This window comes from Phyllostomus hastatus, unplaced genomic scaffold (assembly GCF_019186645.2).
Source record: "Phyllostomus hastatus isolate PE091 unplaced genomic scaffold, TTU_PhHast_1.1 phas_scaffold_1066, whole genome shotgun sequence".
In the NCBI taxonomy this organism is placed as follows: Eukaryota; Metazoa; Chordata; class Mammalia; order Chiroptera; family Phyllostomidae; genus Phyllostomus; species Phyllostomus hastatus.
The window spans coordinates 6,670,237-6,687,559 of NW_025334004.1; the positions used below are offsets into that span (position 1 = coordinate 6,670,237).

Here is a 17,323-nt window from a genome sequence, read left to right on the forward strand (position 1 = left end):
GTGCTATTGAAGTTTGTAGTTACACATTTCATTATGTCTTCTTTGGCCCTCATATATACCCCCTTAGGAGGCAAATGACTAGGATACCTTCAAATAAGGATTCTTGTGTTTACTGCTGGATAACTTCTGGTCTTGTTCACTAAGATTTAAAAGTAGATTAAGTTTAAGAAGTATCTTTGACACTGTAAGACTTTCTGGGTGCATACTATGTATAGATACAGATAGCTGAATTGTAGGTACAAAACATAATTGTAGAATATTTTTTAAAAATAATTACCAATTATAGACCTAAATTCTGAAAGTCTGCTGTTTCTTCTCCCTCTTTATTCCCAGATTTCCTGGCTCCATGAATTTTCCTTCTCCTCCTTATCCCAGACCTTTCAGCAAAAAGAAACTATCCTTTATTACTTACATGAGAATTTCCTGAAAGACTTGTTTTTATACCAGAGCCTTGTACCACAAACTTTCCCTCAAACATATGTCTTAGATTTTAACTCCTCTCCTATAGTTCTATTATGCTTAACTTGGTTTACTGTTTTTGAAAGAAGTAATAGCTGACATTGATTGTTACTGCATAACACTAAGTACTGTATTAAGAGCTTCATGTGCTTTATGTTAATTTTCACAAAAACTGAAGCAGATATTTTCATTGAACAGGTGCAGAAATTCAGGCCCAGAAATAGCAGTTTGTCTAGATTCCACATACATACATACAGCAGACCCTACCTAATTCTTACCTGCCTTGTTATGTGACCTTCTAAGGAACCTAATATGAGCTTCTCATAAAGAGAGAGAGCCCTGGCTGGTGTAGCTCGGTGGATTGAGTGCGGGCTGCAAACCAAAGGGTCGGCAGTTCAATTCCCAGTCAGGATACATACATGCCTGGGTTGCAGGCCATGTCCCCAGTAGGGGGCATTCGAGAGGCAACCACACATTGATAGTTCTCTCCCTCTCTTCCTCCTTTTCTTCCCCTCTCTCTAGAAGAGAAAAAATAAATTTTCTTTAGAAAAAGAAAATGAAACTAATATCAGGTAGACTTTCTTCAGGGTTATGCTTACCTGAGTTTTCTGATAACCCTTTGTTCTCTAAAAAGTAAGTTTTTTATTAATAAAAGTAATTCTCATAATGGGAACTTTGAAAATGGTAGGTACGTTTAAAGAAAATGTCTGATGATATTTTGGCATATGAGATCTGTCCAGAAAAAGTCCAGCCATTGTTAATGTAACAAGAATGGTTTGTGCAACATCGATGTAACCTGCAGCCAAGGAGAGTGGACTGGAATGCACATACATGAACAACGATGACTTGAGTCAGCATTTGTACTATGTGGCCATCACATTCAAAATGACTAAGTGAGGAGAGGAACAAATCTGTTCCCTGGTTTTGCATTCAGCTTGAACATTCTCCCAGAAACTATTTGGATAACTCAGAAGGGCATAGCTATGGGCAACTGATGATTGGCAGCTTCATCACAACTATGTGCCCACCCATGCATTAAGTCTGTGCAGAGATTTTTTTTGGCAAAACATCAGATCACCCAGGTGACTCAACCCCCTACAGCCCATATTTAGTGCCCTTTGACTTCTGACTTTTCTCCAAACTAAAATCACCTTTAAAAGAGCAGAGATTCCAGACCCTCAGTGGGATTCAGGAAAATATGACAGGGCATCTGATGGTAATCAGAACTGTGTGAGGTCACAAAGTGTCAACTTTGAAGGGGACTGAAGTGTCATTGTCCTATGTACAATGTTTCTTGTAACTTCTATCTTCGATAAATGTATCTATTTTCATATTACATAGTTGGATACTCTCTGGACAGAAACATGTAGTATGTTCATAATTAATATTGCCATCTCTTTATATATTAATAATAATTGATGGTGGAGTTTCTTTCATCACACTTTGAACTTTTTTGAAAGTAAAAAAATGTAATACCTTAGGTATGGTTTTCTACAAAAAGCAGACAATGCCTTTTCTCTAATAAGTTACAATGTTTCTTGGTTCTTTCCTAATTCTTTTTTTTTAAGATTTTATTTATTTGTTTTTAGAGGGGGAAGGGAGGGAGAAAGAGACAGAGAGAGAAACATCAATGTGCGGTTGCTGGGGGTGGTGGCCTGCAACCCAGGCATGTACCCTGAATGGGAATCAAACCTGCGATGCTTTGGTTTGCAGCCCGCACTCAATCCACTGAGCTACACCAGCCAGGGTCGATTCTTTCCTAATTCTTATATCAAGCTTCTTTAGATTGATACTACTTTGTCTGTATTTGTACTCAATTTGTATACAGAATCTTGTGGATTCTATTCTAGTTTATTCTGACTTTAAATAATCTATTATAAGATCAGTTTTCCCTAAATATCTTTCTCATTTTAGTATGTCTCTCACCAGGAACTTACTTCCTACCTATTGTGTCATGTTCTTTAAAGATCTAGTTAAGGTTTCTGTCAAATAATCCCCACCTTACTGCTTGCTATACCAGCTTTAAATATATATATACACCTCTTGAATAAAGTTTTTTTAAGGTTTTGTTTATTTATTTTTAGAGAGGGGAGGGAGGAAGGGAAGAATCATCAGTGTGTGAGAAACATTGACTAGTTGCCTCTTTCATGCTCCCAACTGGGTACCTAGCCCACAACCCAAGCGTGTGTCCTAACCAGGAATCAACCAGCAACCTTTTGTTTGGCTGGCCAACACTTAGTCCGCAGAACCACACCAGCCAGGGTTGAATAAAGTCTTTTGGCTAGTTAAAAGGTCTTTTAGCATTCCCCTTTTCGATTATCAACTTCAATTGTAGGTTAAGATTCACTTCTATTAATTAGTAAATATATACAGTTGTTTTAAAACTCTTTAATCTTTAATTAAAATTTCATTAATAGGTATCTGTATAGTTTGTACTGTACTTTTATACATTTGTTAATTTTGCCTTTAAAATTTTCAGTTGTTTAATGTGTATTTATTGTTTGTCCCTAACTAGATTATAGACTCCCTGGAGGCAGAGGCTAGTGTGTTCAGTTTTATTTACCTTTATTTTACCTTTATTTTAATGCACAGTAAAATGTTATATGTACAATAGGTGCTTAATAAGTACTTATAACCCTCAAATATTCTATGGGCTATTCTGTTCTTAGGATAAATTTAAGTTTTCCCTTAGCTCAAACTATGTAATCATAAAGAACTACTACAATCTTTAGTTACTTTTGTGATGATATGCTATGTATATACACCTGGAGGAATGGTACTCTAAAACTCTGGATCTTTTATTCTTTGAGGTTTTGGAAGGGGAAGTTTTTTTGTCAGTTATTAGTTTGGTTATCTAAAAAATTGTCCAAGAACATATCCTTTCTTCTCTATTTACAGTAACTTCTTATTAGGCAATGGAACTTACAGCTGAGTTAGCAGGATATTTGTTGTAACATAATAATGGTAAACTCTAAACCTACAAGTAGAGAGCAAAGATGAAACTTACATAAGCTTGTCTGAGGTCCTTAAACCTTTTAAAAACAGTGTTGAGTGCTAGAGAAAGAGTTAAAACTCTTTACTACTATCCCATTAGGATTCCTGTATATTTTGAACTCTTAATTGAATTGGTTGTTGTGATATTATTTCATGTCCTCAATACAGTTTACATTTGTTGACTTGGGATCATATAATTAATACTTTAAAAAAATTTTAACTGATTGAGTCAGATACTTGCCAGAGGGCTGTAATTAGCTTTATTTGGTGCCCTGTGGAATGGCCAAAGTTGCCCTGATGTACTACTACCAAGTACCATGTGCTGAGAGCTTAGAGAGTCCCTGAGAGTGATGCCAATCATCATCAAAAAGCATTTTTTAAGCACCTATCTGTACATGGTTTTGTCCTAGGCATTGTACAAAACGAGTTAAACAGACATGGCCCCTGCCCCCTGGGAGTTTTCAGTCTAAGATGATGCTGACATGGCCAGACATAAAGGATATTGAGACAACTGAACAAACATTGAACAAGAACATAAAGTACTAACATTATGCACAAGCAAAGGGGTAAGTGCATTTTGTGGGATAGTATGTAAAGGAAGCCTCTTGGGACATGAACAGGGTGGGGTAGAGCAATAACGCCAAGTTAGGTTCGTTTTCATTGGGCAGTTGGGTTTGCATACAGACTTAATTAAAATAGAGATAATACATCCCAGAAACAGTGCAACAAAAAGAAGAGTTGGAGCAAGAAGAGAAGTTTAAAAGTATATTGTTGGATTCTTGGTGGCCTCTAAAACTTGCAATTCTGGATGGTTCTTAATCTGAAAGTGGAGTTGATGTTTTGACTTAACAAGTTGGCATTTGAGTGAGGTCTAGGGCAAAATCGTTCAGTGCAAAGAAAACAGCCCCATAACATGGAAACTTGAATAGCTTCTGCAAGCAATCTATTTGCTTGTTAATTGTCTTTTATAAACCGTTGGCCATGTAACAGAAACCTTGTGGTTCATGGGAGCTATAATCTTCTTAGATTATCTTATAAAGTACCTAAAAATGCTCATTAAATTATGTTCTGTGTTATAAACTATAGCACTCATAACATGGAAATTATTTTTTAAGAATTGGTCCATATTTTTGAGGATACCTTTCTATCTCTGAGAAAGGTCCTAGGAATTCCGGGTGGTATTATAAGCAATGCCAGCAGATGTTGAGCGCCAAGTATTGCCTGCCTTTCATTTTATTAATTTCTTATTTTCCAAGATAATGCCTTTAACACCATTCATACGTATAGACTTGAATTTAAATCACAGCTGCAGCAAATCTACATTTTCAGTGTCTTCCAGAAAAAACTCATTACTTCTTTTTCAGTAGACATGAACTTAGGAGTTTCCCCAGTAGTTCTCAGCTCACTGTTTGATTTCATTTAAATATGAAATGTGAAGATTTGAATTTACCCAAAATATTAGGGTGTAGTTTTTTTTTCACAAAAGCTTTTCTATTGTATAAAAGAATTCACAACATATTTCCTTTAATTTGCCATCCACTGTTTAAATACAATGCTATCAAAAACATAAGTGGCAAATCCCACTGAGGCATTAAAAATTTAATAATGCCTTTTTAAAATATTGAACCCTTTTTATACCCTGACATATTTAACTTGCAAGGTGCATTTATTCACTTCTTCCTTCCTGTTAGAATTGAGGGCTAGAGTCTTGCCTCGCCTCACTTCCTATAATACTTTGTGCTATAATCTGACAATAAGAAGAATCTAGTCGCTATTAGTATTTTCTTTTTGTGATGCAAGTCATGGGATACGAGCACACAATAAGCTTCCTGACAGCAGGGTATGATTCAGTGAGTCATCCAGGGGACGTCAGTGATTGTTCTTACTCACCAAATAGCTGGTCTAGATCATCTTTAGTTCTCAGAAATACCTCCTCTGGGTGGCAACTTTATTATTCTAATGGTATAGAATACCACTAGACATTTAACCTTTTAATTATGCAACTAATCTTGGACTAGTCTATCTGGAAGAGCCTTGAGAGGTTTAGACAAAATAAATGTAAAAGCCTAGACAGAATTTTGTCAAAAACACTAGAATTAGGGACCACAATTCAGCCAGTGTTGTGATTTAATCCAGCATATCTTTTCCATATGACCCAAAGGGTGAGCAGAAAATTTCCAAAATGAAAAGTGAGGGTTGTTTGTTTTTTGTTTGTGCAAAAGGAATTCACACCCAATGATTCAGGAAGAAAACTGAAAATTGAGCTAATTTTGTTAGAACCTTCCGAGATCTTTAAAGGAAAGATAATTCAAACATCTCTAGATTATCCATGTTCATGATAGAGAAAAGTGGTAGTGATAGATTACTTTCAGGAATTATATTTTCGTTCAAATTAATTTTTATTAATTTTTTAGGAATTAACTTGCTTTACTCCATCAGTAGATCATTCTAAGTACCATGTTGAAAAGAGGAGGGGAAGAAGGTACATTGGAAGCATGTAGAATACCTCTTTCCATGTAAATTCTGATTCTGACAGGGTAGGAAATAGTCTTGTAACTTGGGCTTAGTACAGAATAATGAAAAAGCAACACCTAAAGATTTCCTTTTTGGAGCTTTTGTTCTAGTTCAGAACTTGGCAAACTTTTTTCTGTTTAAAAAAAAAAAAGGTATTTTAGGCTTTGTGTGTAGCCATGCTCCAATAAAACTTTATTTACAAAACCAGGCAGCCGGCTGGATTGGGCCAGTGGGCTGTAGTTTCCCTGTTCTAGTATGTGGATAGAGAATTAACAAGTAAATTAGAGTCTGTTAGCTACTAAGTGCTTTGGAAAAAAGAAAACTAGAGCCAAGTAATCAAATAGGGAGTACAGTGAGGTGTATTGATAGGGTGGGCTCACTGAGATCATGAAGAGGAACCAGCAAAGGAGACTGAAGAGTTAGTGGCTAGTGAGGTGGAAAGAAAATGAAGAGATGGTGATATCGTGCTCATGCAGTGAAGAACCATGCAGGAGGAAGAAGGGAAATCCTTGTCATATGTTGCTGATAGGCCAAAAGAGAGGAAAGCTGGGATTAGATTTAGCAATGCATAGATGGTTAGTGACCTTATTGAGCAGTTTTGTGGAGCAGGTTCAAGAGAGAACTGAATGAGAGCAAAAGTGAAAACAGATAAGTCTTTTGAGGAATTTTGTTTGAAAAGGAGCAAAGAAATGGAACGATTGGAGGAAAAGGATCAAGTGAAGAATTTCTTTAAGATAGAAGAAATAATGACGTTTGTTTGGAAATCATCTGAAGAGGAGCAGAGAATTGCTGGAGCCATGAGTTTGAGTGGTGAGGAGATGAGATCTGGTAGATGAGTACATGTGCTATAGAGTCTGTGGTGGTTCTCCTGTGGCTTCAGTTTCTGATTAAAGAATTATCAGTAGAGAATATGAAAGTTGAAGTGTTGTCTTTAAATGTTAGTACCAACATTTGAGGGATCTTTGGTGATTCACTGTAATGACTTATTGTGCCTTCTGAGGTAGTTACAAACTTAACCCAGCAAATGTGTGTATTGTGAGGATTAAACCCTACTTTATGAGGTTAAATAATGATGTGTGTAATGCCTGTGGCACAGCGCCTAGTATCATACAGACATTTAAGAAGTGCTGTTGTTAGAGTATGTAGAGTCAGTGTACCCTAAACTAGGCTTACTTTATCTATTTGGTCTCAAAAGATGCATTGTCATAGTTTTAAATGTTATGTAAGCTGAAATTTGACACTAGTAAATATTGTCAAAGTGAATATGCTAAATTTAAATCATAGGTTGTTTGATGTCTCCAAATATTCTTTCTACTTCACAATGTGGTCTCTCTTTATACAGAAACTAGTGACATTACTGGCTCCAATGATCGGGGGAAGTAGTGATCGGAAGTTCTGTAGATGAATGCTTGCTCTTATATGTTTATTTTATCATCATATTGCTATGTTAATTTCTTTATACAATGAAAATAAATTGTTTTTGTGTATGGCATCCTCCTGTAGATTGTAAGCCCTCAGAAGGTAGGTAAAAACACTTGTACATTTCTAAGAAAGTGTCTCAAATAATAGGATGCATGTGGCCGGTATTCAACAAATACTGTTATTATTAAATCAAGGTTTCATAATCTTTTGATTAAACTTAGATATTCAGTTCTTTAGGCCCTTCCACTGTTCTGGAAAATTCTGTAGCTAAATTATATTATTGGACTAAATGGCAGTTAATTAGAATACTTCCAAATGTAGCTATTCCAAATAAATTCCAGAGGGAGGTAATAGCGAAATTTCACAGTTAAGCACATAATAATAGAAGCATAATTGGCACACACAGCTGTTGGAATGCCATAAAAACTGGTATTATGATAATTAAAAGAAGCTTGTTGGAGAATAATACTCAACTAATTATGGCATATTGAAAATCAAAATAAGATAGATTGACTTTGTGTAACTATAAGAAAATAGGCTTGGTTACTTTCACACACTGTTCCAAGGAAGTAATGAGTGAAGTCAAAGAAGTGATATTCTTACCAAGTACTAGAGAATTTAATTATGACTAGGAACTGTTTAGGAAAGGCAGGCTGAAAAGGCCGCTTCATTCTGTAGTTGCCATTGTGATTAAGAGAAGTGAGAGAACTATTTCTTTTATAAGAAGCAACTGTGTTTGAGGTTTTAATCTTAGGTTTACTGATACAGAAAAATATTTAAAGAGGCTTTTTTTTTTTAAATTTCAGAAGTGAAATTTAGCTATTCATGCAAATGCCTGAGAAATTCTAAACCTCTTCAAATGTAGGGTTCCATCACATTTACAACAGTATTTCTAAACACCAGAACAACCTCATTAAAATATTTTAGATCTTCGGAAAATACTGAATAAGGCATTTTTAAAAATCTGTCTTGTGTTGAAACTTTATTTTCTTTGTCTCATAGGTCCAGTTGTATACGTCTTGGATCTTGCAGATAGACTGATCTCAAAAGCCTGTCCATTTGCTGCAGCGGGAATAATGGTTGGCTCTATCTATTGGACAGCTGTGACTTACGGAGCAGTGACAGTGATGCAGGTTCACTATTTAACTCTGTTCAGTTATATTACTTTTGATGTGAAGATCTGTGAAATAGACTGTTAGGAGTTTTAAAATTTATTTTGGACAATAGCATTTTCATGACCTAAAAATAATATGTAAAAAGCTACTTGGTGAAAAGCCTTCTTACTCCTGTTCTTTATTTGCCCAAGTTCTCCTTACCTCCCCAGGTAGCCACTATTATTACTTTCATATATATTCTTCCAAACTTTCTTTGTGCATATGCAAGAAAAAATAAATATTGGGTCACCCAAAAAGTCCATTTTTTCCATACAGTGGCTCTAATAGCACTTAGTTGTCTTTAACTTCACTCACAACAATTTTGGTAGATTGTATTGTGACAGTTGTCGTGTGTGTGTGTGTGTGTGTGTGTGTGTGTTTAACTTACCAAGATTGGTGAATTTTTGTGCAGCCATTTTGTACTGAAGGTGGAAGAAAATAACACATTTTCAGCATATTATGCTTTGTTATCTCAAGGAAGGTAAAAATGCATCTGAAATACAAGAGAATATTCGTGCAGTGTATGGAGAAGGTGCTCTGACTGATGGTCGTGTCAAAAGTGGTTTGCGAAGTTTCTTGGTACTATTGGCATTTTGGTCAAATAATTCTTTGCTGTGGTGCTATCTTATGCGTTAGAAGATGTTTAGTAGTACCCTGGCCTCTATCCACTAGAAGTCAATAGTAGAAGGTAGCCAACATACTCAAAATTTCCAAACCAAGAAAGTTATTGGTAAAAATGAAAAATGTGTCTTTTTATTTTACGGAAAAAATGTAATGGACTTTTTGGCCAACTCAATGTATTTACACACACACACACATTTTTTTTTTAACCCAAAAGAAGTATTTTAGAGTTTCATCCCTCTTTTTTCACAGTGAATTTTAGAGATCTTTTTATGTAAGTGTGCAGAAATTTGTATAGTATTCTATATACAGAATTACTACAATTTATAACCAGTCTCTTGCTGATTAGAAAATGTGTTGCTTCTAGTATTTTGCTATTACAGAATAAGGCTATAATCAGTAACTGTTGATGAAAATTAGACTTAAATTTTCAGATTTAGTCCCAGGCCTTCAACTCAACTCTTTTTATATACCTCTTCCTTAAAGATTTTTGTCTTTGCTGTGCTTTTTGTGTTCCAATATATCTTTTGACCTAATCTTTCCTCAAATCCAGTTTTACAATAGCAGCTTGACCGTCCTTAAATGACCTCTTGTGACTGCATACTCAGTATTATTGAAATCAAACATGTCTTTCTCATTTTGCAACCTAAATTTATTCCCCATTATAATTTATCTGTACTTTTAATTCCTATTCTTTTTTCATCTACTCAGTTTATAGTCTACATTCTTAGAATTGCCTTTGACTTTCTACTGCCTATATGCAGTCCACTGACCAAGGCCAAGCAGTTTTCATTTTGATATGTCTTACATTTATGCTTCCTTTCCATAGTCTTCACCTCATGATTTCTTGTCACTCCCCCATTGTAACCTGAATGGCTAAAGGAGCCTCTTGATTGGTTCTTCTGACTTCGTTCTCTTCTATCAATCTATCCTTTCAAATGAATCTTCCTAAAATAATACCTTTGATGTCTTTTTTAATCCTCACTGCAGGACATTTTCTCATTGCTTTAGAGAGAGAGGAAAGGAGAGAGAAACATCAGTGTGAGAGAAACACCTGTTGGTTACCTTTTCATATTTGCCCCAATCGAGGATTGAACCCACAACCTGAGTATGTGCCCTGACCAGAAATCAAACCTACGACCTTTCAGTTCCAGGATAATGACACTGCAACCAACTGAGCCACACCAGCCAGGGCTTCAACATTTTATTTCAAGCTTAACCATCTCCTCTGCCTTAAGTAGTGCTTCTCAAAAGTAGTGCCTAGATTGGTTAAGCATTTCGTAAGTAACTGAATAAATATACTTAGGTTTATAGATGATATAACTTGCTTTTCTTTAATATAAATTAGTGTATGAAAGAAAAAGTGAGTTGAAGCAGGTCCTCAATGTGTCTGTCAGCATCATTTTATGTTGATAAGATACTGTGGGAACTTAACTCTTGTTTATATCAATTAGCTTATGGTAAAATTAGTTTTATCATTTCACTAATAGAACCTGTCAATACCATGAAAATGGGGACTTACTATATATGTAATATTCCAAAAATTGCACATAACCTATCTATGCCAGGGTCCATAGTAAGCAGTCCTTCTGGTTGCTCCATTAATAGTCATGGTGAGACAGTTTTGCAAGGCTTTTCATAAAATGTTGGTGACACCCCATCTGGATATAATCACTGGAATGAATCACAAATAATAAATTAAATGATCATTTGTCATGAGTGTAGTGGATAAAGATTAAGAACCACTAGCTTGAAAAAAGATTTCATTTCCTTAACCTGATTTATTGTGCAGGCTCCTCCATAGTCTTACTTCATTCTGCTTTGATAGCCCATTGGGCTGTCTCCTATAGCCCATCCTTATGTTGTTTAGTGTTCTTTACCTCTGTTCTTTGGGTTATGTCACCTCCCTGCCTAATAACTGTGCTTGCAGTTCCGTCTCTACTAATCCAAATCCAGACCCTTCATTCAGGCTTAGTTCAGCCACTTTTCCTCCTTGAAACTGACCAGGCAACTCCTGCCCACTGTGATTTCTTTTTCCTCTGCATTAGTGACATATTTTTATTCCTCAAATGGCAGCTACTTTTGTGCCAACCAAGTAATATTTCTTATATAGATTACCTAAATTATTTAACTTTTCCTGTATTCAGATCATACTTTTCCTATTAGAGAGTAATTTGCTTGAGAGTAGAAACTATATTATTTATACTTATACATTCCTGTATAGCACATACATAGAGACTAACACTTAACAGGCTTTCATAATACATTGATTTTTTAATATGATCTGTTCCATCAGGTATAACTGGTTTGTTCAGTTGATTATATTCTCTCTAATAATTCATTTCACTCCAGCAATAAGTATCAGTACATCATTAGATCAAAGAAGTTCCGGATGATTCACTAGGATTGACAAAGACATGAAAACTTGGAGCACATTATACACTATTTAATATACAAATACATACAGGTATGTATTTGTTGCAGATGAGGAAACTAAGGCCTTCTGAGACTGATTTAAGACCTAATTGAGTATAGGAAATGGGATTGCTCTTCCTGAAAAGACTTTAGACTAAATCAATCTTAAAAGGTTTTTTTTATAATTAATAGAACAGTTCAACAACACAGGATCCAATTAGGAATATAGTTTGTATCCTCTACAAATGGCTACCAGTTGTATCCTGGCATTTTGAACAATATTGGTATGATTCAACCAAAAAGTTAACACTGAGCTGAGGTCTGCATAAAATATAAAACAAATTGAAAGCTCTCATTCCCAGCCTCAAGGAATGTAGCCTAAGACAAGGTGTATATAAATGAACTGGAGAATGGTTAATAAGGTTATATAAGCAAATGTGAAGAGAGTGTAGACTCCATAAGCAGTATTCTAATTCAGTAAAAGTGCAAAATCATTTGAAGTTATGAAAAAGGTAAGTCTTATGCTGACCCTTGAAGGAAATAATTTGGATTGGTAGAGAGAAGAAATGATACAAGCAAGGAGACAAAAATTAACATAATGGTTAACAGTGACAGTAAAGAAAAAGACCCCAAATTATGATAATACATATTTATTAGGTGTTACCATTTAGAAATAACCTTTACATGTATTGTCTCACAGGAAAAAGTTTTTATTTTTTAGCTCAGAAATGAGAGATCAGCTGTGGACAATGGGTAGTACTGTGTGTGGTTTGAGAGTATTAAGAAGATTTCTCCTTGCCTGAGATATTGTCAGGGAATGCGCCCCACTGTACAATCAGAAGTGTTTCGGACTTTCTTTTTAACACTTTCCTGTTTTTTTTTCTTTTATTCTCTAACTGCTATAAAGTAAATCAGATTAAGGAATCAGACAACTATTCTTTCCCCATGTATTCCTTTTTTTTTTCTTTATGAACCAGTCTTAGGTTCAATCTCTGTTAATTGTGAGGAACTTAAATAGGAACTTCCAGTTACATTTTTATTGAACAGACAACATGATAGTTCACTTTTTCCCCACAGTACTGGGCTGAAGACCCTTCAAGCACTGATGCCTTTAATCCTTGCAACAATCTGGTGGTTTAGATACTATCAATTATTCCTAGTTTACAGGTTTAAAGAGTTTACATGTCTAATACCATACAACAAGGAAGAGGCATTAAGACTCCTATCCCTAATCTTGGGCTCCTTAAGTGAAACCTAGTCCCAGAGGCAGCTGGAACATTTTATCCTGGAACAATGGAACCTTAATATCTAACCTAGTTCCACTTTTGCATCTAGTATAAAGACTACCCCCTTAAGCACTGTCCATTCTTAATTACACTACAATTAATTATCCTAAATTCTAACTAAGAAAACCTATTAGTTCCTCACTATTCCATTCTCCCATTTAAAGGTAGGGTTCTAACAGGCAGTGCTTTAAAAGATCAGGCCTTAATTAAAACTCGTAGCCTTTCAGCATTGGTGAATTGTAGGCTTAGCTGGATATGAAGGTCTAGCTTTTAGCTCTGAAGCAAAAAAAAATAAACTTATCCAAACCTATAAATCTATAGGCCTTTATTTTTTACATGGATAATAAACTCATAGAAAAGTAGCTCAGTGGACTGAGTGCTGGCTTGCACACCAAGGGGTCATCAGTTCAATTCCCAGTCAGGGCACATGCCCGGGTTGTGGGCCAGGCCCAGCAGGGGGCACTCGAGAGGCAACCACACATTGATGTTTCTCTCCCTCCCTTTCTCCCTTCCTTCCCCTCTATCTAAAAATAAATAAAATCTTTAAAAAAGAAAAGTTCCTGAGGAATTTCTTAGTTCCTGAATCTCACTCCAAAATTGAAGTCTTAAAAATAATGTGTTTTTTTGTTTGTTTGTTTGTTTGTTTGTTTGTTTTTCAATTAACAGTTTACACTTGGTGTTCTTTTTATTAGTTTCAGGTATACTGCATAGTGATTACACAATCATACTTTACAAAGCATTGCCCCTGATATTTCCAGTACCCACCTGGCACTATACCTACTATGTATAACAGTATTATTGACTATATTCCCTGTGTTGTCCTTTACATCCCTGTAACTGGTCTGTAACTACTAGTTTGTACTTATTAATTCTTTCGCCTTTTTTACTCAGTCCTTCCCTCTGGCAATCATCAGTTGTTTTGTATCTATGAATCTGTTTCAAAAAAAATAATCTGTTTTTAAATCTTGCAGCACAAAACCGGAATATATATGATCATGCACAAAGTTTGCTATTTTTGTATTGAACAAAATTAAATGAGCTTCAATGCTTAATTTACCTTTCGTTTATTGCCCTTGATTCTGACCATAGTGGTAGTATACTACAGGTTATACTATTCTGTTTTCTTTGCAGCATTTATATTTGCCCACTTGTCTGATTTGACTGTCTCTCACCTCCAGAGCACATCTAGTTAGCTCACCGTTTAATCCCCAGCACTAAGCCTGTGTCTGGCACATAATCAGAGTTCAGTTGAATGAAGGAATGTATGCAAGTGAGCATGCATGGCAGCCTGAGCACAAAGCTTCTCTCTCCACTTTGGCTGTAACAAATGGGATGATGGGCTTTCGTTCACTGTTTGCCCTGTTTTCTTTTTTGTTTCCTCATCCTTAGACACCTGGTTGTGAGGTTTTAACTGCTATCCATGAGAAATAAACTTCACCTTACTATATATAGTCCATACCTGAATATTCACTCTGTTTTCTATTTCTAAACCCTAAATTCTAAACAGAATAACCCAGCAAGGGAACTTTCAAATTTGTTTGCTAACATTTTGAGAGCTAATAAAATGATATAAAAATTTAATATCCTGGAAAAGCATTATAGATAAAGGCAGTCTACTTTTGCCACCAGTGTGGGATTAGGGTTTGAAATATTGTGAGCCAGACCATTTAACTTAAGGACAACTCAAAATGATCACCCTTCACATGGCAATGTGTGAAGTTATTAATTTCTACCTGAAGATACTGAAGAGTATCATGTAATGATGCCATGGTTTATGGCCATTTGGAAGAGCCTGGCTTCCTGCCCTTTAATGTTACATCTTGGTTAGATAAGATAGCCAAGTGCAAGTTTGGGCTATATGCCTGACTGAAATTTTTAAAGCATCCATTTTGGTCCTCTCCACATATTTTATAAGACATTTCTACCTGGATTAAGTCCGTTTTCCAGAATTTCAATTTGCCCTGATCATTCTCAGCTTGACCTTATTTCATACCTCCTTGTAATCCATCCACCCAAAAAATTATGCTGCAATAGCTGACATAAAGGGCATCTTGGTTTTGAAAAAATATCTCATAAGCTTGTTTTCTGAATGTACATTATCCCTCACAGCCTATAGACTTCCCTACCTTCTTTCTTTGCTCTCCTTGCCTGCCCTTCCTTCTTTTGCCCTCCCTCCAATCAAAAATATAGACAGGTCCTTTCTAATCCTTTTTTTCTGGTTTAGTCTTCAACTGTGATCAATAAAGCCCTTTGCAGTAGAGTCCTTCTCTCAAGCTATTGCCTCACTGTGTGATGATGCCTGAGTGGGCTAAAAGCTCAAGACTCTGAAGTAGTTTCCTTCCCCTATCTTAACTGCCAAGAATAATCCCTCAGAGAAGTATGTTTAATTTGTGAGTAATTGAAACTTTGGCTAAAGAGAGATCATTTGAGACCTATGAAAGAATTTTCTTGGAAATTTTCTAGTTAAAAATTAGAGGCTCACCAACAAAATAATGCTGTTGAGAGAAGTATAAGGCTAAGTGAGATTGATCAGCAAGTGAAAAATATGGAATGCACAGATAGAAATTAATCATGTACTTCTTGCCATCTGGGATCTAAATCAATTGAGAAATAGCCTGAAGACCCAGATGAGAGGGGAAGGATTGTTTTAGCTTCACTACCCCATAAACAAGGGCACTGGGGGGTTCCTGGACTAGAAAAAATGACTAGAACCTGTAGCCAGAACTCCATACAGCAATCTCCCAGTCTAGGCCTTAGAATTGCATTTTGGGAGAGTTAGGTGTGTAGAGCAGGCATTTGGCCAACCAGAGAGATCTTACTTTATCCCAGACACCACTGAGTGAGGAGAAAGAGCCAAAGAGAAGTGAGTTTTCAGACCATCTCCTGAAGGCAGGTCCTGCCCCTTAGTTGACCATGCTTACCTCCTAGTAGGAAGAACTAGAAAACAGCTGCTCTGCTAGAAGACAAATAGGACCTAGTAGCCCAGGGAAACCAAATCAATTTAGAGGAATGGAAGCAAGAACCAGAAGTCCCCTCCCTTCTATCCAAATGTAATCACCCAGACAGGCATGGCTCTGTTGGTTGAGCATCATCCTGAAAAGCAAAAAGTCTCCAGTTCAATTCTCAGTTAGGATATATGACTGGGTTGCAGGCCTGATTCCTGGTTGGGGTGCCTGCAAGAGGCAACCAATTGATGTTTCTCTCCCTCACTTTTCTCTCTCCTTTCTCTCTATAAAGGAATGAATGAATGAATGAACGAATGAATATATGTACTGTATTTTTTGGACCATAAGACACACTTAGGTTTTAGAGGGGGAAAAATTTTAAAGCAAAAAATATGGTAAAACATTTAATACCACAAATAACATTTCACTAATGTAAATGTAAAGCTACATTTGGACTATAAGACGCACCATTTTTTTTCCCCAAATTGGAAGGGGGTGCATCTTGTAGTCTGAAAAATATGGTGATCAGTATGAGTCAACCAGTTTTAAAGCTTTTTTTCCAATGTAATATGAAATTGGTATTTTCGGCCTTCACTTAGAGACACTTCTTATAAATAAATGAGAACTGATAGCTTTCAGCTTATATTTTTTAACTTTTTATTTCTGTATTCTTTTGACATTTAGCATTTCCTCTAAAATGAATAGAGCTCAAGCATGCAACATCCCTTTATTAGATAAGGAAATAATTCTAGCAAATGGTATCTGTTTCACAGGTTGTAGGCCATAAAGAAGGTTTGGATGTTATGGAGAGAGCCGATCCTTTATTCCTTTTAATTGGACTTCCTACTATTCCTGTCATGCTGATATTAGGCAAGATGATTCGCTGGGAGGACTACGTGCTTAGACTATGGCGCAAATACTCAAATAAACTACAAATTTTGAACAGTATATTCCCAGGTAAGGCCCTGAATTGGGGTTGTAACAAGCATGCCAAATTAATCTTGTAGAAGAATCCTTACATGCAAAGATATTTTACCTGTGCTAATTTATTAGCACTAATGCCCTGGGTTTTTTTTTCTCTCTCTCTAGGGATTGGTTGCCCTGTTCCTCGAATTCCTGCTGAGGCCAATCCTTTAGCAGATCACGTGTCTGCCACCCGAATTTTGTGTGGAGCCCTTGTCTTTCCTACTATTGCGACAATAGTTGGTAAACTGATGTTTAGTAGTGTTAACTCTAATTTACAAAGGACAATCTTGGTAAGATGGCTTTAATACTATTTTCTCAAGTGACTATACAAAAGAGAATGAAATATATATGTCTTTATAAAAAAACAACAACAAAGGAATATATCATTATTCTGTGGCTTCTGTGTCTTAAGCCTATATTTTATCCGCACTGTCATCCAATAGCAGGAAAAAGGGAAGGATCCACTGCAGTAGTTCTGCCTTCCAGAACTATTCTGTAGGCGATTTCTCTCCTGGAGTATGCATGAATCCTCACATCCATCCCTTTT

The 17,323-nt window shown here is 36.0% G+C and overlaps 1 protein-coding gene across 1 annotated transcript in view; it reads left to right on the top strand.

Annotated features, from left to right (window-relative positions):
- MARCHF5 (membrane associated ring-CH-type finger 5) overlaps positions 1-17,323 on the top strand; it is a 59,541-nt gene that overhangs the window by 36,052 nt on the left and 6,166 nt on the right. Inside the window, exons 3-5 of the mRNA XM_045854210.1 lie at positions 8,392-8,522; positions 16,584-16,767; positions 16,900-17,066. Coding sequence (XP_045710166.1) covers positions 8,392-8,522; positions 16,584-16,767; positions 16,900-17,066 — 482 coding nt within the window. The remainder of the gene's footprint in view (positions 1-8,391; positions 8,523-16,583; positions 16,768-16,899; positions 17,067-17,323) is intronic.